Source organism: Mobula hypostoma, chromosome 21 (genome assembly GCF_963921235.1).
Source record: "Mobula hypostoma chromosome 21, sMobHyp1.1, whole genome shotgun sequence".
Lineage (NCBI taxonomy): Eukaryota > Metazoa > Chordata > Chondrichthyes > Myliobatiformes > Myliobatidae > Mobula > Mobula hypostoma.
Genome location: NC_086117.1, coordinates 28,989,965 through 29,015,603, shown reverse-complemented (window position 1 = coordinate 29,015,603; position 25,639 = coordinate 28,989,965). Strand labels below are relative to the sequence as shown.

The window sequence follows — 25,639 nt, the reverse complement described above, 5'->3', positions numbered from 1 at the left end:
TGACTCTCCCTCAGTTCTGCCCCTCTGACAGTGTGACACTCCCTCAGTACAATAATGCAAGTGTCAGGCTGGACTATGGGTAAAAGTCAGTGGACTGGGGCTCAATCCCCGAACTTCTGTTCATTAGGCCAGTGGATAACCGAGGCTGGGGCTGACGTTTCTGTTGCAAGGGATGGGCAAGGAAGAGTGTCATCACTGAACCGCTGTTCTGCAAATAAGGTGGCACATGAATGTGATACCGTACCTGTAATCCAGCCCACAATTGCAATTTGTTTATTATTGGTTGTGAAAAAGCACAGAGATTATCCACCCATTATTTATCACTCCGTACAAACCAGCAATTAATTCAAGCAGGACTTAGATCAGTTTCGTCACAGAACAGTGGACTTTTACTGAACCAGTGAACAGAACAGGCAGGATTCAGAATGTGGGCTCTGTTGCCACAGATGTTATGGAACTGGATCAAGGGTAGAACAGAATCCTCCTATTCACTGAGAGATTGATTTAACATTTACTGGACAATGAACACGAACAGACCCTTTGACCCAGCATATTAATTCCAATCATGATCCCATCTGCCTGGCAAGGTACAAGCGCATATCCCTCCATTCCCTGCCTGTTTAACTATCTGTCTGAATGCCTCTTAATCATTAAAATCATAGCTGTTTCTACCACCTCCCCCGGCAGCATGTTCCAGGCACCTGTGTTTAAAAAAAAACTTGCCTTGAAAATAAAAATAACAAGCCTGGAACATGCTGATGGAAGCAGATTTGATAGCAACACTTAGAAGCTTTTGGACATTTATCAAGCTTCCAGAAGGTGGTGGAAGCTGATAATAGATTTCTGAAAAGGGTGTAAAAGCCACTGCAGGGCCTATAGACACCTGCAACACACAGCTCCTGACATTTTATGGGATTCCCAATCGACAGGAGGAGGGTCTGTGTTGTACCTCTCCCAATTCACTCACTGTATCCCCCCCACCCCCACCACATCCTTGGGTCTCAGCTTCAGCTAACATATTTTCAGTATTCATGTGAGGATCAATTAGCAAAATCTTGATTGTCAATAATTATAAAGACTTTAAAATTGCTCTTGACTTAGTAAAGTTTCAAAAACACTACAAAACTCCAGAGCAGATAAATTAGATATTCCACTGCTCTGTAGAATGTCCCTCAGCTGAAACTTGATGACAATTGCAGCAAATTTGTGCTTGCGTTTTTCTCGCTGCCAAATCCACAGGTAACGGCAACTTCTGGCGCTGGCTCTTCGCTAATAAATCCCCTTTACTCGTTTGTTGCTTGGGTCGAAAGGTGATTTGAGGTGGACCTTGGCTGGGTAAGAGACACCCATCCTCTCCAGCGAGTACTCACCATGCTTCATAAAGTCCGTTGTCACCTGGAGAGAGACACAAAGACTAAGGAAACATATGCATCATGCCAAAAAACCTGGAAATGTGTATTCAATCATTTTGACATCTGAAAGCGAGGGCAAAAGTAATTGAATAATGCAAGAGGGCAAAACTAGAGGAGCATGGAGTTTGCAGGAGACCAGAAGGAAATTGCAGAGATTGCAACTTGCCGGGTCCTAAATAAGAAAACTGATGCACACTTTTTAATTTTGGGGTGTTTCTTGATCAGGAGCTGATGCTGGACAGTGTGCCTTAGGCAATGGAACTTCATACAGTCTTAGTCAAGATGCCCTGAAGAATTATGGATGACCCAAAGTTTATGGAGAATGAGAGGTGAGAGGTTTGCCGTGAATAGTTGAGCAGAGAGGTAATAAAGTTTCAACAGCAGTTAAAGTAAAGCAAGGTTAATTGAAGATAATTGATCTGGATGATGGAGCAATCAAAAACTCATCTCAATTCCAAATGTGGCACAAGGCTGCACATGGTTGGGTGGAGGGAAGCAGTTCATTGGGATGGAGCTTGTAGGTGGCACAGAGAACAATGGTGTGAGTCTTAATAATAGATCTACTCAGCAATAATGGTCATCAATTGTTGAAGCAAAAGGAGGCAGAGTGCAAAAAAAAACGAGAGAGGGGTCCAAGAGGGAGAAATTAAAAGGAATGGCAAAGAGAATTGGATAAATTCTCATAAACATAATATTTCCAGGGCTTTTCGAAAAGCCTAGTGGAACTAATTAAACAGCTCTTTCAGGGATTCAGCATGGCAGATGAGACAGATCATCTCCTTCTATAGCAGTCAGAATGAGCACAAAGTATAGCAAAGAGGTGTTCTGTCAGACTCTCCCACACCATAGCAACACACAAAATGCTGGAGGAGCTCAGTAGATCGGGCAGCATCTATGGAGGAAAACAGTTGATGTTTTGGGCCAAGACCCTTCATTAGTATTGGAAAGGAAAGAGGAAGAAGCCAGTCCCACTAAGTACACCTAGGCGATAATCTGACTTCTACTCACCGCACACCCCTCAGGATCCCTCATGTAACCATAAGCTATTGACTTATTGAGCGCAAAAGCAAAATCTGCCCTCCGGATAAGTCCGACCACCTTCCCGTTCCTCCAGATAGCTTCCAGGCCAAAAATGGGAACCTTCCTGCAGGATAACAATCACCTGTTATATCAGCAACAGAGAGAGACTGCATGAGGAAAAACACATTCTGAGCTTTACATCCATAAACGTACAGGAAACATCACCTGGTCAAGAATGGAAATCTGGTCTGCAATAGTCACAATAGGCATTAAAGCATGACGTGTTTCCAGGCCCAACCTGAAGAAGTGGGAGACAAATGCAAAGCAGAAGCCAAGGACTGAAACTCAATGTAATCAGGAGAAGTGATTACAGGAGGTCTGGGATTTGAGTAGCATTGATTATTGGAGGAGATCAGGGGCTAGGACCAAACCCAAACAGGCGGAGGCAGCCAGGTATTCCCTCAGACTTTGGGCACATCTTGCACTGGGTGTCTTGGACAGGAGAGATAGGCTAGAAGAAAGAGGTCCAAGAGGAGGAAATATAAAAAGGGCAAAGAGAATTGGATAAATACTTATAAACTTAAATTTCCCAGGACTATTCATAAAGTCTAATAGAACTAATCAAACAGTTCCTTTAAGGACCCAACACAGGACAGCTGAGATAAATCATCTTCCTCTGTGGTAGTAAAATGTTCACAAAGCAGAAGAGAGAGAGGTTTTCTGTCAAGCATTCCCACACCATAGTCCCAGAAAACATACCCATCAGGAATCTATATGACTTCTGTTAACCACACTTCACTCAAATTTCTCATTCTAAACTAGTCAAGTTATGAAATACTCTGCTTTCTGAGTATTTCTTGTCCACTGATCCACTCCCTTCAGTAGAGCTTAGGAATAGTTATGCAGCATTTAAATTGGCTTAGATGCCTTTCAGAGATTCTTGAAAGAATGCTTTCCTATACACTGAAGCACTGACAATGGAAATTGGTTCAACATTAAGCAAGTGTGAGCGAGAACTAGGTCAGAAACTCACTCTTCGATGGTGAAACACGCCAGGCGCTTAAACAGCCCCTGAGTCTTTTGTAGCTCCAGCACCTCTCGGCCAAGAAATGGAATCTTTGACTTCAGTTTGCAAGTGAAAGCGAGCCCAGCTTCAAGAGGAGTGTCATCGGATCGTAGGTCAGCGTGCCAGTGTCTGTATCCTGCAACAGGAGCATGGTGACAGCCTGAGTTATCTGCATCTCACAGTCCCACAAAGCTTGGACAGATAGGCAATGCACACACAGGATCTATCAGAGTAACTGACTGAGCCCAGAATATGTGCCACTTAAATCCAATCAGAAGGCAAGATCAGGCCAGACTTCAATATTCAAGCTCCTCTAGCACCGCCACATTTTCTCGGTACCATTCCTTCCTTGGTGCCACACTCTTTTAGGGTGGGTTAGTGTTGAATGATATCCTCAGGTTTTAGCCAGGCAATGGAAACAATCTTCCTCAGTATGAATGCTCCTTGACCTACTTCTTGGAAGGGAATTAACACAGGAAATGGCTGGAGTGAACGTACTTTTATCATTTGATAGAAGGTTGTTGGAACATGAAATTGGTGACTGATAAATCAAAAGCAGCTGCTACTCTCACAATCACATATTCTCTTATAACATGGGCCATTTGGCCCATCAAGATAATGCTGGTTCTTAGACTATTCCCATCAGTCCCATTGCTCCACTTATTCCCCTGTAACCTTTTCTCTCTCATGTGTATATCTGTTTTCCCTGCCATTAGGGGTATTTACAGTAACTAATTAATTATCAGAAATAAAGAGATTAGCTTTATTTGTCACATGTACATCAAAACATACAGTGAGATGCGTCATCTTGCGTCAATGACCAACACAGTCTGAGGATTGTGCTGGAGACAGCACGCGAGTGTCTAACTATATGTCTTTGCAATGTGGGAGGAAACCCATGCAGTCATGGGGGGAACATACTCATTTCAGACAGCAGTAGGAACTGAACCCATCGGTGGTTACTGGCATTGTAATGTGCTGCAGTGCTTTTACCTTTCTCAATGCTGAGTGAATCAATGGCCCTGTAACCAGCGTTCATGATTCCAAACTTGGCACCAGCCTGCATCACAGCACGGTGAACGGGCACACAGGACTCCCTTGGCACGTGGAGTTCCCAGCCCATCTCACCCACGAACGACAGCCTCATAGCCCGCACCTTCCGAAAAAGAACGTTGGATTATTAGGAATTCTCAGCAGGCTCTTGTCAGCAGCATCTGGAAGTTTATGTAATTATAGGTCTTCGTGGCAATTTGGGCCATCATGCCTGTGCCAGACCTTTGTAAGAGGTATCCAATTTTCTCTATTCTCCTTGCTCTTGCAAGTACTTCAAGTTTTTATCCAAGTCCTTCCTGAAAGAGATGATCAAATCTGATTCTACTGATTAGAACTTGTAGCCAATTACAAAACTGTACCCTTGGGAACTGATTCTCTTGGCACAGTGAACTGTTTTCTCCCTATGAATTCCACCAAAATTATTCATAAGTGAGAACAGTCCCAGTTCTTCACAAGCTGCCGTGGGATGAAACTTCTGATATAGAAGTTGTCCCAGTAATGCTCCAGGAAAGAAAAGGTGTAAGGGATAAAATACTTCAACTCATCAACAGTGGAGTGGAGGTAAGAATTCAGATTGAACCAGAGTAATGGGAAATTTCACAATGCAACTTTCAGTCACTTGTCGTCTGGGTATCAAGGACCAAAGTGTGTCCAGTGTTCAGTTTGTTTCTATCAGGAATATGAATTTTTCTCTTTGCTGTACTGCATAAAGTCCAGGCATACTGCCGTAACTTTACAGAACCCTCCACTCTCAGTGTGCCAACAACATTAAAGTGGAACTTGGAACTGGGGCTCCAGCAAGTGAGAATTATGCACATCACCAGGTGGGCCAGATGCTGAACCATGGAATTTCCAAGTTGACAACGGATTATCAGAGTTTTGCTGTAGCCCCCGGTAGCAAAGGAGTGACTTACCAAATGCCCAGCGGCCTTCACCACCTGGTGTGTGGAGAAGGGAAAGGCCTCATTACTGAGGTCCACGTCGAGAACTTCCTGCAGCACCGTGCGACTGTAGAGCAACAGAGAGAAGGTCACAGCGTGACCTGAAATCCAGTGAGACCATCTCACAACTCCTGCCCCAGCTCCCCCATCACATCTACCCCCCCCCCCACACTGCCCCAGACCTGGAATTCCAAACACCCTCAGCACAATACTTTGCCCTTTCTGGCCTCTGCCTGAGCCCTCTCAACACAGCTTCAGCCCCCCCTCCAGTTCTGCCACCAACCCTCGCTTCATCACTCTGTTTGGTTCCCGGAAGCTCCCACCCAGTCCTTCACTTCCCCAACATCACCAGCCAACAACCCCAGATGCCAGTCCTTCGTACTATATTTCCCTCCACCTGGGCCCTCCTAATACTCTTTCAGACCTACCCACTCCTCTCTTACAAGTCCAACTAGCTCAAGACAAGCCACCAAGCCTTTGCGACTCCCACAGTCTCCTTCCTCTACTCACCCTCTCAACCTCACTCATACTTTTTCTATGCGTTCAACTCTGCCATTTCCTCTCCTCTGCCCGGGGCAGCACCCTGTGTCCCTCTGCTCCGCACCACCTTCCCCCCAATGAGACAGCTGCGGCTGATCTCCTCACCTCAGGGGTCCCTGCACACTGATCATCCCCAGCTCCTCCGAGCAGTCGAGCAACTGGCAGTTCAGCCTCTGATCCTGAAGCATGGTGATGATGTGGGAATAATTGTGCTGTGCCACTCCACCTCCAACAGCCAGGTAGTACCCATCACCTGCATGGGAGCACAGCACTGGTCAGATGCCCAGCCACCAAGTATCCAGCCCGAGCAGACAGCAGGAGGTGAGCAATACTCATGCTGAAACAGGGCCTGAAGCCAGACCTGGTTCTAACCTAATTACAGCACCATGCTGATCAAACACACTTCAGCTCCAATGTCACTGCAATTGAATTATTCTTGCTAGTGGCTCTTTAAAAAGATAAAATCTCACAAGAAGCATGAGGAAAGGCACAGCCCTCAAGGCTGGAGCTCTTCAATTGAGTTACTGCTACAGAAACAGACTATTCATGGTGAAAGAAAATTTAATTCTGTTGATCACCCGAAAGCCCCAAGTAAAGAAAACATTTTGTTCATATACAATTGTCTGACCTGTAGTCACTGTCTCAATATTAATGATCAGTCCACAGACCGCGACTGTGAGCAGAATCCTTTATCAGCTTGCTGGGTAATAATTACTACAAGGAATCTTCCCTCTGTATCCAACACCAACTATCCCTGCCCCAGAAAGGTTTGGTGGATGAACATCTACTCTGCACATAACCAGTACTATCCATGTGTGTTAGGCAGGTGGAGATTTTCTCTGACTATCAATGCTGCATTTTCCCTAGGAAGCTTTGTTGGAAAAGTGTGTAGGGAAATCATCTGAGATCTCTCCTCCTTTCAGTACATTCCCATTTTTCCCAACACAGCAGTAGGAGGCCGACAACACTCTCAGACAACCGCAGAGCCCGCAAATGGAGTTTTGCCCTTACCAACACTGAATGAAGTTACAGCTATGAGCAAATACTAGCTCTGAACAGGTACAAACTTACACCAGAGGCACAAGTTACCAAGTTCAAATCCCACTCGAGATACACCAGAATGAAAGCTAACAATCAAATGTTGAATTGTTGGAGGTCATAATATTGAATTAAATATTTAGCCTGAAATCCCTTCTGCTCTCTCAAGAATGGACCTCAAGCTCGATGCTCCATGGCACTATGTTGAAGTGGGACATGGGAACACATCCAGGAGTCCTCAGAAATGTTTAACTTTTACAAAAACAGATCACTTGGCAATCAGCAATGCATCATTTGCTGGAGCTTGTTAAAAACAAACTCAGCTTTGTGGCATTTAGGAGGTACATGAGCATACAGAGAATGGGTGGATATGGATTATGTGTAGGCAGAAGAGATTTAGTATAAATTGGCAGTGCATTCAGCACAGACATCAACCTGTTCGTGTGCTGCAGGCCTGCCATATTTCCAGCATATTGATAATGGACACCATTCAAAAGTGTACACTGGCCCTATCTCACTACATTCTGGCTCATTTGTTGGGATTCAGTAATTACCTTCAAAGGTAGGAGTGAGTGAAGATCCTTGTGGAGAGGACTCAATGCGACTAACTGTCAGGTCACTCTCTGTCCCACCTCGACTGTTCAGCATACAGGTGTAGACTGTTTTACCTGAAAGTACACCAACAGTCACAGATAACAGATACCTGTACACCACGCCAACTCTGGGACAAAAGGCCGGTGGTCATACTGAAGGAAACATTGTAACTGGAGCTCAGGATAGGTCCATAACCGGGAGGCTGGGTAAAAGGGAGAATGATACACTGGACAAATAAACTGAGAGTTACAGTTGGGAGTCTTTCACTGATGGTGGGAAATAGCCCAACCATGTTACTTTGAGAGCGAGGTAAATGAAGCTAGCAGCTGGAACACACCAACAGAGGCAACTGAGAAGGACATAAAGAAAGGGGTAGCGACAAATAGCAGAGGGAATGTGGGCATCAGGAACGACAGTGATGGGGAAAGGGAGGATGGGAACAATGGGAGTAACTGAGAGGGAGGGATACAGATTGTGGCAGAGAGGCAATGAGTATATAACATAAAGGAGAGGGTGCATGATGAAACAGCATGTAAAGAAATCACAGCCATTATTACCTATGGATGAGCTGACATCAGCCGTGAACAGCCAATCCGCTGCCTTTTTAGCATCTGGACCCACCAGGTAAAATTTGCCAAAATACGACATGTCAAAAACTGCGACTGCATTCCGGCAGGTCATACATTCCAACTTAATCTGCAACAATACGCAATAGTATCAGCCGGTCCCCTGATGCACCACGGCCCGGGGGCAATGTTGAGACCCCTCCTCATGCTCACTGTTTCAGCCTGGGTTCCGTAAACCCAACAATGTTCGAGAGGGTGCATTTGGACCCTGGGTGGGATGGGGAATTTTTGCCATTTTGGGAACATAACCGTGCCTTCTGTGTTGGTTAAAGGGCAATCAAACGTCACAAGTATGCCACCTGCCACATGGGAAATCCTCAAAGGATGATGAGAGGGCCCTGTGGATGGGAAGTTACAGCAAAGGGGACTTGTTTTATGCCCTTGGCATCAGTGTTGCATTCCTCAATCTCTGTTGTGTTCACATACACCCCCCCCCCACACACACACACCTGCATGTACATGGACCCTCTCCTCTCACAAATACAAAATTATTAAGTGACAGTTACTCCACAGGCACATCTGATTTATTCTGGGCTCTGCAGTCCCTGTTTATTTCATTGGTTACTGTGGAGACACATTTCTGCTGCTTTAAAAATAGCAAAGTTCTCTGGAAGTGGGTGGCAGTGAAGAGGGAACAGATTCCTACCTGATCGTGGTGCGAGGGAAAATCAAAGGTGTAATCTCCCCACAGCAGCTGGTTGTACCTATAACCCTCATGACGCTTGTTGTCATAAAATCCATAATAATCATAATCCAGAACCTAGGGGGACAGAAAGGTAAATAATCTTGATATCTTTTTCTTCCACACTACTTAATTATTTTTGTAACTTATAATAACTTTATATCTTTGCACTGTACTCCTGCTGCAAAATGACAAATTTCACATTATATAAGTCAGTGACAGTAAATATATTCATGCTGATTCCAATTTATCCCGTTCACAGCAACCTGCAACCCCACCTTCCACATTATCCCACTGGATCTTTCAAACCTCCTGACCCATTGGATTCATCGAGTCAATCTTGCTATTGATCTTGACTCTGCCCCCTTCCACATCACATGATCCTGCCAGTTGCCTCCATCCCACCACGTTGCTTGACCACCAAACTGGCTGACCACAGTTCAACGGATCCTACACTCTCACCCAATCCCTCCCAACCCAACCCCTCACCCAATCTGTCCAACTCTGAACCCTCACCCACTCTCTCTAACATTGACTCCCTCAACCTATCCCTCCAACTCTGACCCTCTCACCTAATCCAACCACGACCATCTCACCCAATCCTCCCAACACCCTTACCCAATCTCTCCAACCCCAACCCCCACTCAATCCCTCCAACCCCAACTCCTCATCCAATCCCAACCCCAACCCCTCAAACTCCAATCCCCTCACCCAATCCTTTCAACCTCCTCCCCTCACCCGATCCCTCCAACCTTGACCCCCTCACCCAATCCCTCCAACCTCGTCTCTCTTACCCAACCCCTCCAACCAAACCTCTCGCCCAATCCCTCTAACCCCAACCCCTCACCCAATCCCTCCAACCCCGATCCCCTCACCCAATCCTTTCAACCTCCTCCCCCTCACCTAATCCCTCCAACCTCATCTCTCCCCCTCACCCAATCCCTCCAACCCCAACCCCTCACCCAATCCCTCCAACCCCAACCCCTCACCCAATCCCTCCAACCCCAATCCCCTCACCCAATCCTTTCAACCTCCTCCCCCTCACCTAACCCCTCCAACCTCATCTCTCTAACCCCAACCCCTCACCCAATCCCTCCAACCCCGATCCCCTCACCCAATCCCTCCAACCCTAACCCAACCCCTCCAACCAAACCTCTCGCCCAATCCCTACAAACTCAACCCCATCACCCAATCCTTCCAACCCTAATCCCTTCAACCAATGCTCCCAATCTCATTCTCCACACTCAATCCCTCCATCCTCAAACATCTCATCCAATCCTTCCAACCCCTATCCCTCACCCAATCCCTCCAACCCTGATCCCTCACCCAATCCCTCCAACCCCCTCACCCAATCCCTCCAATCCCCTTACCCAAATCCTCCAACCCCGACCTCCTCATCCCATGCCTCCAACCACGACCGACTCACCCAATCCCTCCAACCTCATCTCTCTTACCCAAACCCTCCCATCCTAATCTCCCTACCCAATCTCTCCAACCAAGCCTCTCACCCACTCACTCCAAACTCAGCCCCCTCACCCAATTCTTCCAGCCCCAATCTCTTTTCCAATCTTTCCAATGCAACCTTCTCACCCAAGCTCATTAAACATTTCTGTGGGGAATCTCTCTGTCAGATAAAAAATTCCCTGAAGTTTGAAATTTTAATGTCATTCTGCCCAAAGTCCTTTCAAACCAATTCATACTTCCCCAAAATAATAAACTTTTGTTTCCCAGATCTGCTCTTTGTTCCCTATCTAGTCCAGATTGTTTGTCTTTAGAAATTGCCAATGGAGCTACTCACCGGAGCAGGACCCGTGGGAGTGAACCACCCTGGTCTCTCCCATCCATGTCGCTCCTGGAATACGCACCCCTGCTGAAGGAGCTCCTACCAACACAGGAATGGTGAACACCAGTGTAACTGGAAACCATTGGTTAAAGGAATCTCACTGGAAGCTTCTGTGGAATTACACTCTGGAAAATATCTATCAGGTTTGGAAATTAACCTGGAATTTACCAAAACTGCAGCAACTCTGTACTGCAGGTCCACATCTCATAATGCTACTTCAACGCACCACGCCTTGATTTGTGAGGTGGATGCAGAGATTATAGACAGGGTAGGTGAATGAACGTACCTAAGAAAGAATGTGTTAGCATCGGAGAAGGTCCAGAGGAAGATTACAAGAATGATCCCAGAAATCAAAGGGTTAATGTATGAAGGAAGTTTGATGTTTCTAGGCATGTTCTCACTGCAGTTCAGAAGAATGTATGGGCATCTCATTGAAACCTGCTGAATAACAGTACTGAAAGACCTGGATAGAATGGATTTGCAAAGAATGTTTCTAATAGTGGGAGGAGCTCAGGACCAGAGTGCACAGCCTCAAACAGAAGAATGTCCCTTTACAACAATATTAAGGAGGCATTCCTTTAGCCAGAGAGTGTGAATCTCTGGAATTCATTGCCACAAATGGTTGTGGAGGCCAAGTCATTGGTACCGTTTGTATATTTAAAGCAGAGATTGATTCCTAAGGACATCAAAGGCTATAGGGGAAGGCAAGGGAATGGCATTGAGATGGAAAATAAATTAGCCATGATCAAATAATGGAGCAGACGATGAGCTGACTGGCCTAATTTTGCTCCTAAGTCTTACGATCCTACGACTGGCACCTAGAACGTGAGTGCTACAATGGCATAGAGTTGGTGTTGCTGCCACACACAGGTTCATACTGAGCTTTGGTACTACATGTGTGGAGTTCGCACTTTCTCCCTGTGACCACATGGGTTTCCTCCAAATGCTCCAATTTCTCACCCTCTCATCCTTGGAGGAGGGAGCTCGGGTGGCGTTTGATAATGAGGGCAGATAGGTGTTTGGTATCAAAATTCAACATCTATGAACAACTCTATTCATACTCTATTCCATTCTCTCTCCTTCCAATTGACTTCAACCCTCTCATGCACAGTTCTTTCCAATCCAATCTCCCCACAGCCTCCCTATCTCCCAGTTTCTTTTCCATCTCCCACCCACTCCACCTGCCCATCATCCACACACTCTTCCCACTGGGTCCCCTCTCCCCACTGTTCCCATCTGCCCACTATACCTCCCTCATTTGGTTCCACTTCTCGTTGCTTAGTTCTTCTATAAGCTGCAGACCTCTCTTGCCTCCACTGATCACCACCCAGCCTCTGTCACTACCTCCGCTCTACCACCTTGACTCCAGCTACCGATCTACTCCTCCTCAAATGGATCCACCTATCACGAAACAGCTCTCACCCTCACCTCTTTATGCTGGCTATCTCCCCTCTACTCTTTCAGTACAGATGAAGGCGATGACTGTCCATTTCCCTCTGTGGATGCTACCTGGCCTGCAGAGATCCTCCAGCAGACCAATTTTTACTCACTCCATTCATTCTCACCTAATACCTGATCAGAAGATTTTTTTAATAGAAATCCAGGAAAGAGGGCATAAAATTCCAAATCTATGATATGTTGAAGTACTTGGGAGAAGGGAGAGAAGTCTGAAATGAAGTAGTAGCTTGCAGGGAAAAAAAAGGAGCCAAGGTGTTTTTTCTTTACAAACTGAGTGAGTCATGATAAAGCACTTCTATATGAAGCATTGTCACAGGAAGGCAGCATCCATCATCAGGAACCCCCACCACCCAGGACAAGCTCTCTTCTTGCTGTTGACATCAGGAAAGTGGTACAGGAGCCTCAAAACTCACACCACCAGGTTCAGAAACAGTTCCTATCCCTCAACCGTCAGGGTCTTGAACCAAAGGGGATAACGTCACTCAACTTCACTCACCCCATCACTGAGGTGTCCCCACAACCTAGGAACTCACTTTCAAGGACTCTTCATCTCACGTTCTCAATAATTGTTGCTTATTTATTCATTGTTATTATTCCTTCCTCATTGTATTTGCACAGTTTGTTGACCTTAGCACACTGGTTGAATGCCCAAGCTGGTGCGGTCTTTCATTGATCCTATTATGGTTGTTATTCTATTAAGGATTTATTGAGTACGTCCTCAAGAAAATGAATATGGTGACACCTGTACTTTGATAATAAATTTACTTTGAATCTTGAATGGGTTTTGAAGGGAATTTTACCTCAACAAAGTTCAGAAGTTCTAAGTACATTTATTCTGAAAGTATGCATACAGTATACAATTTTGAGATTCGTCTCCTTACGAGCAAACACAAGACAAAGAAACCCCAAAAGAACCATTAAAAAAGACCGTCAAACACCAAATGTGCAGAAAGAAAATAAAATGTAAGCAAATAGCATTCAAAACAGAAGGTATTTGGAAGACACGAAACCAGTCATCTCTGCAAGCGGAGCAGGCCACAGCATCAGTTCATCATAGAGCTGAGTAAACGATGTGGGACCACAGATGCAAGGCCAAGCATCACGGCAGCCAGAGCAGGGCACAGCATCATTTCAGCACAGAGCCAAGTAAACGTTGCAGAGCACCAGGCAGAACTGGCCCATCCCTTGCCTCCAGTCTCAACACCTTGACCTTTTAAGCCTCTGGCACTTAAATGGTCCAAACATCAGGTCGTTCCTCCCTTTCGGACAGCTCTGAGGCCTGGATCCTGCCATACCCGGTCTTTCCAATTCGGCTCAGCTCTTAAATCGATCAGACAGGACTTCCCTCGCTCCCACCTCCGCCTCCTCCAGCCTAGCCTCACCTCTGCACACCTCTCCATTACTAGCAGTGACGGTTACTAATAAAGTGTTATTAATAAGGTGTTCAGTAGTTTTAGTTGTTTTGTATTTTGCCGCCGATAAGTAGTCGCTGAGCATCATCAGCACGACTTTAAACTGGAAGAGTGAACTGCTAAATATCTCAACTGATGTAAATCAACAGTTTATGGAAATGCGGAATTATTTCAGTGAAAGTAACATCAGAGGAGTAGGTGGGTCTAAAACAAGTCAAACTTGGGAGAGGATATGTGGGGGTGGGGGGTAGAAGCAGGAAAAAATGTGTTTGGGACATGGCTGGGATGGAGTAAGGTTTGAGGTGTAAGAAAACTACTTAGAATGTTTCTATATTTCTCCTTATAGACACAGCCTGCAGTTAAAACCCCACAAATCCATCACACTAACACCAGAAACTGACCACTAAACCTCACATCACAAGATGGAAGTTGTTGCTGTTGTGATATCTAAGAAGCTTTTCCGTGTTTTTATTTACTATCAACAGTATAACAAGTTTTACTCCATTCATTAAACATCCTACACAATGCAGTACAGGGATAGGGGGAAAGCCTGTATTTCAATATGTGCTGGGGATCAAGGGGCCGTTTTGGTGTCTAACACAACTCACTTCGTACCTAGAATGAGACAGCAGTCCATAGAAGGGGATTGTGGGCCTTGCGCTTAGCCTATCCATACTGGTGGATTAAGAAACAGATGCAGAAATTGGTCATTCAGCCCTTCATGTTTGATCTATTCCTCAGTGATATCATGACGGATTGTCTACCTCAGTACCACTCCCATCACTAACCCCATATTCCTCAATATCTAAAGCTCTGTGCCTTCCCTCATGGTCAGAGAATCCCAAAGATTCATTGTCCTCTGGTGAAGATCTTCTTTCACATCTCTGTCCTACATGGACAATCACTAATGTTTAAGACAATATCTCCCGGATCTGGACAACCCACCTGAGGGAAACATCACCCTTCCATTCAAGCTTTGCAAGAGCCTCATTTGTCTTAATGAAGTTACCACTTATTCTTCCAAACTCTGGATAGTGGAGGGACAGTCTGCTTACCCTCTGTCATACATCAAACCCATTGCTCTGAAGATCAATCTGGTGAACCTTGACTAGGTTAGAAAGACTAGACCTGTCCCATACACAATATTCTGGATGCCATCTCCTCAGGCCTCAATAGGAGGCAGACATCTTTATTCTTGTACCCGAACCTGCTCGCAAAGAACGTGCTCTTAATCACTGGAAATACCTTCCTGTTAACTTTTGATGAACCATGAAGAAGAACACCCAAGTTCCTCTGAAAGCCAATGTCTTTCAATGTATCACCACTTAAAAACAAAATTCCACCTATTATGTACCCTTATGGTTCATAATTTCTGTGGACTGTCACTTTAAAACGTCGGGAGAATGAGACACTGTTTGAGCTGCTCCAGAGAGAGTGGTGGAGTTATTTGATGGACAATCGATGTTATGGTTTCTCTGCAGCTTGTTTTGAATATACAAGGACACACAGACACACACAGTTGGAGTCAAGATGGATTCGGTCAATGGAAGACACCAGTGAGTCGGTCGCTGGTTTAAACTTTCAGTAGCCCAAATGGGGTGAGTTTAGATCGATCCTGAATATTGATAAATGACCCTCACAAGTTTTCTGCAACTAGAACAAGTTTGCAGGAAGACAAGAGAGGAGAGATAGGTTTGAAACAGAAGAAACCTAGTGACAAAGAGATCACTGTTTGGGCTCTCTCTCTAAGTAGCCCTTGAGGGTGAGTTTGTTTCTATTCGACTACGGAAGTGTGATTGTCACTTAGTTAATCCACAGGAGTGGGTTCTCTGGTGAGGAGAAAACCTTTGTGAATACCACGTGTGTATTTACCCTTCGACTGGGTGTGGTAGTTCACTGAAGAAAGGCACCCCTGTGGCAAATCACTGTTGAAGTTATTTTGTATGTCGACGAACTGGGTAAGTGGCTATCACGTTGTGTGTTTGGGGTAACCTTGTGGAATCTACCGGTATGTTGACCCTTGCCTGGGTGGTGGTTCCCTTGAAGAGGGTCCCCATTGTGATCAGCTACTGTTGGTGATAATCCATACGTGGATTCTGTTGGAGTATCCTGTGGCCATCACTTTGAGATGACCCGTAGCTGAATTTGTGTGTGGTACCACTTGTGTTGAAAGGATATTCGTTAAAGATCACTGTTGGTGTTATTTTGTGTGTGGAGTGGAACAACTTCGGAGATAAAACCTATTACTATTGTTATTTTGTATTGCTGTCGTGGAATCTGGAATATCGACGTAATTGCCTTCTCACAACATTCGCCTTTGGATTATAAACATCTCGCATTAATTAACCTGTGCATCTGAACTTAACTTTCCTTACATACCATCGTAAGACCATATCAATTACCACCTAAGTTTGAAGAAGTTTGGGTTTTATATTTACACACCCATATATGCATAAACTCTGCTAACCTGTTTGATTTATCTAGTATTATATTACTGTATTGTGTAGTTACTAATAAAAATAGTGTTAATAAACTGCAAAAACAGACTCCAGATATGTTCCATTTCTGCTGGTTCTTTAACCCGTTACAGGGTATGTAACACACCTTTCTATTTTTTCTACTATTAGTAGATGATCTCAGATCTTTCCACATTAGAACACAGAACATAGAACGGTACAGGCCCTTCAGCCCACAAAGTTATGCCAACCTCTTAACCTACTCCATGATCAATCTAACCCTTCCCTCCCACACTGCCCTCCATTTTTCGTTCCTCCATGTGCCTTTTAAACAGTCTCTTAAATGTCCCTAATGTACCAGCCTCTACCCTAATGCATTCCAGGTACCTACACTTAATCTACAAAACCTACTTCTGACATCACCCCTATACTTTCCTCTAAATCACCTTAAAAATATGTCCTCTTATATTAGTCATTACTGCCCTGGAAAGAAGGCACTGTGTGTTCACTCTATCTCTATTGCCTATCATCTTATACACCTCCATCAAGTTGCCTCTCATCATCTTTAGCTCCAAAGGGATAAGACTTAGCTTGCTCAAACGTTCCTTTCAAGACATTTTCTCCAATCCAGGCAGCAACCTGCACCTTCTCTAAAGCTTCCAAGATCATATTCCATCTGCCATGCCCTTAGCCATTCATTTAATCTGCCTCTAATTCTTGGAGTCTTTCTTCAACTTTCTCCTAGTCAACACTACCCCCGAACCATAACTCCGCTATTGTATAATCTAGAAGATCATCACACACTTAAGCGGTGTTTCCTGATAATGAAGTAGACAAAATAATTGGATTATGGCGCCCCAGTTTGTGCTGTCTGAGACATATACCCTTGCCACCCCACTCCTCCACACATTTGTCCCTCCAAGGATGGTTGAAACTGACCTGATGCAGTGGATCGAGCCTCATGTTCCTCCCAGCGAGAGGTTCATCGTGGGGGAAAACCACAGCGTAATTCTTAGCGTAGGATTCATGGCTTCGCTCACGGATCCAACGATTGTCATTGGTCATTGAGTGATGGAAACGGCTGTGCCAGCAAAGAAGCGTAAACACATCACCATTTCCCAGTCTAAGCCCTGTTATTCAACAGATGATCACTGCACACCACTGGAGCCCAGGTGACAACATTGCACATAAACGCACATAAACCTCGGGCCTTAATTCCTGCAGATTGCAGGGGTTTACACAGATATGAGGACTTTGGTCAGATTGAATTAGAACATGAAAATGTCCCACACACACTGACCCTCACTGGGGACGGGTCCCACACACACTGACCCTCACTGGGGACGGGTCCCACACACTCTGACCCTCACTGGGGGACGGGTCCCACACACACACTGATCCTCACTGGGGATGGGACCCACACACACTGACCGTCACTGGGGGGACGGGTCACACACACTCTGACCCTCACTGGGGGATGGGACCCACACACACTGACCCTCACTGGGGGGATGGGTCACACACACTCTGACCCTCACTGGGGGATGGGACCCACACACACTGACCCTCACTGGGGGAGGGGTCCCACACACACTGACCCTCACTGCGGGATGGGACCCACACACACTGACCCTCACTGGGGGACGGGCCCCACACACACTGACCCTCACTGGGAGACGGGTCCCACACACACTGACCCTCACTGGGGGATGGTCCCACACACACTGATCCAGACTGGCGGAAGGGTCCTTAACCGGAATTCGATGCACCACGGAGCGGGGAAGTGGATGAATGGATCTCTGTGTGTGGGACAGAGCAGGACAGTCAACAAGGGAGTGATTATGGAGATGACGAATTCTCTGAACGCTGTTCAGCATGGAAGTTGAGGGACTTTATCTGCAAATCACAGGGGTAAGGAAGACAGACTGGGTAAAATGCATTCTGTCTGTTTACTGTCCACTTACCGGATGTCATAACCATACATGTCCTTCTCTGGATGACCGTGAATGACCCAGTTAGCGAGCTCCTTCCCACAACCGCCCCCTAACATCATACCTGTGCAGGGGAAACCAACAGCTTCATTTATCTCACGAACAAAAGGCTGGTCAGCACAGTTTAACCTTCCAGTCTCACTGCGCGTTTGCTTCGACATGAGCAGCAGAGAAGGCGAGCAGTTGCTCGTTCCTGAGCGCCAGCGTCCGTCTCGGACCATCTCTCCTGGGCCCAACACCTTGATGCAATGGCGAAGAAGGCACGCCAGCAGCTCTACTTCATTGGGCGTTTGAGGAGATTCGGCATATCACCACTGACCCCAGCCAATTCCTACCGAGGTGACGCGGAGCGCATTCTCAGGGGTTGCACCAGTGCACGGGATCAGAAGAAGCTTCAGAGGTTTGCAAGCACAGCTGCTCTATCATGGGCACTGGCCTCCCCAGAAAGGGAGCCTCAGTCAGGCAGCATCCATCACGAAAGACCCTCACCATCCCAGGACATTACTCCTATCATGGAGGAGGTACAGGACCCTGAAGACATGCACTCAATGATTTTGGAACAGCTTCTTTCCCTCCAGCATCAGATTTCTGAATGGCCCACGAACGCTACCTCATAATTTTGTTCTCCTTTTCGCACTGTCCATTTAGTCCTTAGGTATATTTGTTATCGCTTTTGATCATTTTTACGTACTGAACTTCACCGCTGCCGCACGATGAAAAATTTCACGACATATGTCAGTGATAATAAAGCAGATTGGGATTCTGACATCTAGACATCGCTGGGGTTAAAGGGAAGCGATGGTAGTTTAAGCACAGGCTCTAACTCAAGGGGCAGCAAACCAGACTGAGTCAAAAGGTGCTGGGTATATGTCCCACCCCACATGATTCAGCCCATTAGCCCATAAACACACTCAAAGCAGCATGCTGAACTAGCGTCGCCTGTGGGACATCGGTACCTGAAGGTCTCCTACAACAAAGGGTAGTGACGAGGAACCGATAGTACTGACGCAGCGCTGCACTGCGGGAGCGTCAGGTGGACAGCCGGTAGGGCTGCCGCCACACAGCTTGGGTGATGGAAGTTCAATCCTGACCTTCGGTGCTGTGCCTTGCTCAGCTTTCACCTTCTCCCTCTTCCTGGATGGAGTCAACCAAATCCCCCGCCTTCCTTCCACATCCCAAAGACATGTGGGTTTGGGGATTCATTGGCCCCTATGCGCTTCCTTAGTGAGTAGGAGAGAAGTAGAAACTGCAGGGAACTGATGAGAATGCGGGGAGTATTAAAGTGGGACTTGAGTAGCAGCAGATCAAAAGGGTGCCCGATACTTTGAATCTAAAGCAACTGTTTCCACCATCTGTGAGAGTACTGAGGGAGTGTCGCACTGTCAGAGGGACGGTACTGAGGGAGTGTCACATTGCCCGAGGAACAGCACTGAGGGAGTGTCACACTGTCGGAGGGACAGTACTGAGGGAGTGTCACACTGTCGGAGGGACAGTACTGAGGGAGTGTCACACTGTTGAAGGATCTCTACTGGCAGAGTACTGTGCTCTCAGAGAAGAGCTAAGAGAGTGCCTCGGTGCTTATGGCAAGACTGCTGCACATGGTGGGACAGTGCTGTACTGTGGAAGGTACATCTGCTGTTATGGGAGCTCTTTGCCAGAAAGCCAGCACATAGGTGTTTAAGCTGGGGCTCAGATCCCATCCACACAGGGATAGCAGCAACTCAGAGTGGGTGTGCAGAGGTTCTGCTTGATGGAATCTCAATGCCGCAGTGGAAGGAACTGGAGAAAAGCTGCACTACCCAGCGCACTCACCGGCACTATTGAATCCACATCCCAGGAAGAAGCCCCTGAGTTCCGGAACCTCACCCATCAGTGGCTTGTGGTCGGCGGTGAAGGATTCTGCACAGACAAGACAGCATATCAAAAGATTCTGTGTGTTTGCACAAGAAATGCAAAGTACCTCCGACATATAGCAGTGCCCACAGGTCCCCAATCCACCACCAGCTCCCTGCCCCTTCACTGCCGCATTCACCTCCCTCAAAGTTGGACAGCACTGAGAATCGTGGCTGGGACAGAAACCTCCGAAACAGCCACGGTCCCAATCTCCTCTGCATGCAATAGCTCCATCTAATGGTCAGTAATTGCAAAGAAAGAAAATAATTTCAAAATCCAGCTTTGACCATACAATCCGAATAAACTGCAAGAATACTCGTAAACAGGTCCAGTTATCCCACAGTACAGCAACACACCCCGTGATGGTGGATAAGCAGACAGCCAGGATCTCATTACTAACAAACACATGTGCCTGTCCTTCTGACAGTGCGACACTCCCTCAGTACTGTCCCTCTGACAGTGTGACATTCCCTCGGTACTGTCCCTCCGACAGTGCGACACTCCCTCAGTACCGTCCCTCTGACAGTGTGACACTCCCTCAGTACTGTCCCTCTGACAGTCTGACACTCCCTCAGTACCGTCCCTCTGACAGTGTGACAATCCCTCAGTACTGTCCCTCCGACAGTGCGACACTCCCTCGGTACTGTCCTTCTGACAGTGCGACACTCCCTCAGTACTGTCCTTCTGACAATGTGACACTCCCTCGGTACCGTCCCTCTGACAGTGCGACACTCCCTCAGTACTGTCTCTCTGACAGTGTGACTCTCCATCGGTACTGTCCCTCTGACAGTGTGACACTCCCTCCGTACCGTCCTTCTGACAATGTGACACTCCCTCAGTACTGTCCCTCCGACAGTGTGACACTCCCTCAGTACTGTCCCTCCGACAGTGTGACACTCCCTCAGTACCGTCCTTCTGACAGTGCGACACTCCCTCAGTACTGTCCCTCTGACAGTGCGACAATCCCTCAGCACTGTCCCTCCGACAGTGCGACACTCCCTCAGAATCCCTCAGTACTGTCCCTCCGACAGTGCGACTCTCCATCGGTACTGTCCTTCTGACAATGTGACACTCTCTCCGTACCGTCCCTCTGACAGTGCGACACTCCCTCAGTACTGTCCTTCTGACAATGTGACACTCCCTCCGTACCGTCCCTCTGACAGTGCGACACTCCCTCAGTACTGTCCCTCTGACAGTGTGACACTCCCTCCGTACCGTCCTTCTGACAGTGTGACACTCCCTCAGTACTGTCCCTCCGACAGTGCGGCACTCCCTCAGTACTGTCCCTCTGACAGTGTGACACTCCCTTGGTACTGTCCTTCTGACGGAGCGACACTCCCTCAGTACTGTCCCTCCGACAGTGTGACACTCCCTTGGTACTGTCCTTCTGACAGTGTGACACTCCCTCCGTACCGTCCTTCTGACAATGTGACACTCCCTCAGTACTGTCCCTCTGACAGAGCGACACTCCCTCGGTACTGTCCCTTTGACAGTGTGACACTCCCTTGGTACTGTCCTTCTGACGGAGCGACACTCCCTCAGTACTGTCCCTCCGACAGTGTGACACTCCCTCGGTACTGTCCCTCCGACAGTGCGGCACTCCCTCAGTACTGTCCCTCCGACAGTGTGCCACTCCCTCTGTACCGTCCTTCTGACAATGTGACACTCCCTCAGTATTGTCCCTCTGACAGTGTGACACTCCCTCAGTACCGTCCTTCTGACAATGTGACACTCCCTCAGTACTGTCCCTCTGACAGAGCGACACTCCCTCGGTACTGTCCCTCTGACAGTGTGACACTCCCTCAGTACTGTCCCTCCGACAGTGTGACACTCCCTCGGTACTGTCCTTCTGACAGTGCGACACTCCCTCGGTACTGTCCTTCTGACAATGTGACACTCCCTCAGCACTGTCCCTCTGACAATGTGACACTCCCTCAGTACTGCCCCTCTCATAGTGTGGCACTCCCTCAGGATTGTGTCAACCAAGTGGAAAACATGTAAATAAGACACATGCCCCATGTTATCTACTGTTGGCCAAAGTCTTACTGGGCCTTAATCGGCCCATGGAAGAAAGGAAACTGAGATCAGCAAGCGTTACTGTTGACGATTCAACACTTGAGGGATAAGGAAGCATAAGATCATGACTCTCACTCTGCCAAGTCGTCAGTCTGGCTACTGAAGATCAGCTTCATACCTGGGCCACACACAGTTGATTTCACCCCGGTCGTTTCCAGTACAGGGATGCGATTGATTGCTCCCTCTATCAACTGAGTAAAGACTTCCCAATCCAGGTCAAACAGGCTGAAGGCAAATTTATCCACGACCTGTATTGAGAAACTATGATACTCAATGGGTCCACAGCAACAAAGCCATTCAGTTCATTTCACCTTTTGACAGATCGTGTACCTGCTCCTCCTGCAGTTAAACTATCTCACTCATTTATTCACCTCCCACACCTCATGTGTACTTCCACTGTTAGCCCAGTCTCCATGTTACAGGGTAGTTAAAGCTTAAAAAGAGGACATTTGATATAAACTCATCCTTTCGGGTGTTTCTTCTCTGTTTGCCCCTCCTCCTGGCCCCCTTCATTTGACAACTTCAATATTCCAGGAGTTTTTCATTCCTTTCTCCCACGAAAACATCCAACTCATCCTTCAGAACATCTTGGCCAAATACTCCTTTGAGTATTAAGTTTCACATACGCCACATTATCTGGACATAAATTATTTTTCCTTTAACTCTTGACTTATCAATAGCTATGTTATGGTCCCAAACTCCCATTTCATCAGTGAAGGAAAATACCTTCACTACATTTACTGCATTTAACTCTTTAATTATCTTAAAGACCACTAGCCAGTCATTTGGAGTTTTTTTTCCATAGGGAAGAGGTTCACATCTACTCATTTCCTCATGGAATACTCTCCCCATTCTGATATAATTCCCACAAATCCTTTAAGCCTCTTTAAGCAGCAGATAACAAGAGTCCTGCACAGCGCTCGCAATGCACTGTACTGAGCTCCTATTCAGGTCACTGACTTCTGACCCCAAAACAGACAGTCATGTTTGATCTCTGTCATGGGAAGAGGAGACATTGTGAACAGAGGAAAAGATTCAAGACTCTCTGGATCATGATCACTCAAAGCAGAGGGTTATTCAGGATGATACTGAAGACCTCGGGTCCACATGCCAAGGACACAAAAAAACCCAGTGTAAATGATGGCAGGAGGGCATCACTTTCCCAATTAGTTACCCCTCTGTCCTGTCAGCCACCTCCTGTCCGGCTTGTGAAAGGTCTGCAGATCCCACATGCACCCCAACAAGCACTTCAGGAATTCACGGAATGGGAATAGAATCAAGTCACCTTTGTTCCCAGGGGACTGAGAAGGAAGAAGTAAAGGTCTAACATAACCGCCCTATCCCTGGGAAAGCATCTCAGTAGTCTAAGCACAAGAGATTCTGCAATGCTGGAAATTCAGAGTTACATGCACAAAATGCTGGAGGAGACACTGTCCTGAAGAGACATTAACTCTTTATTCCTTTCCGTAGATGCTGCCTGACCTGCTGAGTTCCTCCAGCATTTTTGTGTGTGTTACCTCAGCATTCTTTTGCTTTTTTGCAGCCTTATTTATCTCATGTTGCCACATTTAGCATGGGAACATGTATCAGCAGGCTCAGGGACAGCATCAATCCTGCTGCAATTAGACTCCTAAACGGACCTCTTGTACGACAAAATCAATCTCTTGAGCTTTCAATGCCTTCACCGTGACTCTTGCACTTTGTCTACCTAGAGAGCACTTTCCCTGTAACTGTAACACCATTTTCAGCATTCAGTTTTGTTTTCCTTACATACTAACTCAATCCAGTTATGTATGGAATGATCAGTCTCGATGGACTGCGAACAAACCTTTGCAGGATATCTCACTGTACTTGTGACAACAATAAGCCAATATCAATTACCAGTTGCTGTAAATTCAGTCTCAAATCTATTCTCCTCCTGTTTTTAGTGATCTCCCTGCCTCTTCTCCCATTACTGTACCAGGAGAAAGGTGATTATCCCATTATCAATCAAATAACTTCCAGACCAGATAAAGAGGAGTTTGATGCCTGTTAGTCTTTCTTCCAAAGCACCCCATCTCACAGTTTTTCTGGTTAAAATTCAGAAAGAGAATTCTTACCTCTTCCCAGAAGTTTGGATTTGGTTCATATCCACCGACAGACAGGGCATCGCCTTGGAGACGGAGATACACTGAGGCATCGTGATCCCGAACATTCGGCATGTTCTGGGAGCAGAAAGAATACACACCAAAAGTTGGCTTGGGATACAGGTTACCCACACACAGACTAATGTTCCTTCCATAGTCTAGAGCAGGGTCAGGTAAATCTCCTAGCCTTCCTCTCCAGCAGAAACCAATCCCACCAGATTTCAGTGGGACATGCGACACTGTATTGAGTCTCAGTGAGGTGCAGTAATCAGTAACTCCACTGCCCACTAAGGGAACGGGTAACCAGTCAGCGGGAGAGCAGCTGCGGATAACCACAACACCCTCACTCTTATCCAGAGTCACTGGAAGTTCGGCGAAGCTAGGATCTAACAGTAGTAAAGAGCCCATTGATGCTTTTAGATTGCCCCAGCAATGAATGATCTGATACCAGCACAGCCCTAAACCCTGGGAAGCAAGCTAAAACTAACTCCCTGTTTAAAGGAATTAGTCAGACTGTGTGGCACCTAAACGTACTCAGACTGTCTTGTCACAATCACATTAGTGTCAATATGGAACCAAGGGAGCAGAGCCCCTGGACTCCAGCAAGTACCTGGATTCCTTCGATCCGCTCTGTGACCACATATGCATGGCGCATGGCGATAAGTGGAACGTTAACCCCAGCCATTGCCCCCAGCTTCCGAGCCCATACACCTGTTACCAAACAGAGCAAGTTAGCTTTGCCCAGCTCACAGCCATCCTAGCAAAGCCTGCCCTCTGCTGGTCGGACCGCAGTGGCGCTGCTCCAGCAAATCTCTCGGGTCTGAGAGGGCAATCAAGGGAAGCTCGGTGCAGTTGGGGGTGGGGGGAGCATCAAGGAGAGATTGAGGGACAAATATGACATGAGGGAGAAATATGACACAGTCATTCTGAAATATTAAAGCGCTATCCATCACATCTCAGACTTATCCACAACACAAGCTATCACATTTGATTATATATCATATTTACCCAGCTGTCTCATCTCATGACAACCCCCTTTTCCGTGATCCCAGCACTATGGCTAACCTCATTGTTGATGATGGCCGGGGACTCTCTGGAATCTGGCACGTCAAAATGGAGCCCTCACTCTAAACAAAATCAGGGGAATGGCCTGGAGCAAAAAGACCATAAAATACAGGCAACACACATCAAAGTTGCTGGTGAACGCAGCAGGCCAGGCAGCATCTCTAGGAAGAGGTACAGTCGACACTTCGGGCCGAGACCCTCCGTCAGGACTAACTGAAGGAAGAGTTAGTAAGAGATTTGAAAGTGGGAGGGGGAGGGGGAGATCCAAAATGATAGGAGAAGACAGGAGGGGGAGGGATGGAGCCAAGAGCTGAACAGGTGATTGGCAAAGGGGATATGAGAGGATC

General features: G+C 46.8%; 1 protein-coding gene across 5 annotated transcripts in view; it reads right to left on the bottom strand.

Moving 5' to 3' along the window:
* Positions 1-235: 235 nt before the first annotated feature.
* The window catches only part of sardh (sarcosine dehydrogenase), a 60,870-nt gene continuing 35,466 nt past the window's right edge, over positions 236-25,639 (bottom strand). For all 5 annotated transcript variants that reach the window (XM_063073780.1, XM_063073781.1, XM_063073779.1 and 2 more), the window contains exons 6-21: positions 24,838-24,938; positions 24,201-24,305; positions 22,220-22,349; positions 19,945-20,031; positions 18,106-18,196; positions 17,081-17,222; positions 10,771-10,854; positions 8,937-9,050; positions 8,222-8,360; positions 7,625-7,738; positions 6,138-6,285; positions 5,466-5,559; positions 4,492-4,654; positions 3,466-3,634; positions 2,421-2,556; positions 236-1,395 (exon numbers count right to left, since the gene is read on the bottom strand). In XM_063073780.1, coding sequence (XP_062929850.1) covers positions 1,270-1,395; positions 2,421-2,556; positions 3,466-3,634; positions 4,492-4,654; positions 5,466-5,559; positions 6,138-6,285; positions 7,625-7,738; positions 8,222-8,360; positions 8,937-9,050; positions 10,771-10,854; positions 17,081-17,222; positions 18,106-18,196; positions 19,945-20,031; positions 22,220-22,349; positions 24,201-24,305; positions 24,838-24,938 — 1,943 coding nt within the window. In that variant the 3' untranslated portion in view covers positions 236-1,269. The remainder of the gene's footprint in view (positions 1,396-2,420; positions 2,557-3,465; positions 3,635-4,491; positions 4,655-5,465; positions 5,560-6,137; positions 6,286-7,624; positions 7,739-8,221; positions 8,361-8,936; positions 9,051-10,770; positions 10,855-17,080; positions 17,223-18,105; positions 18,197-19,944; positions 20,032-22,219; positions 22,350-24,200; positions 24,306-24,837; positions 24,939-25,639) is intronic.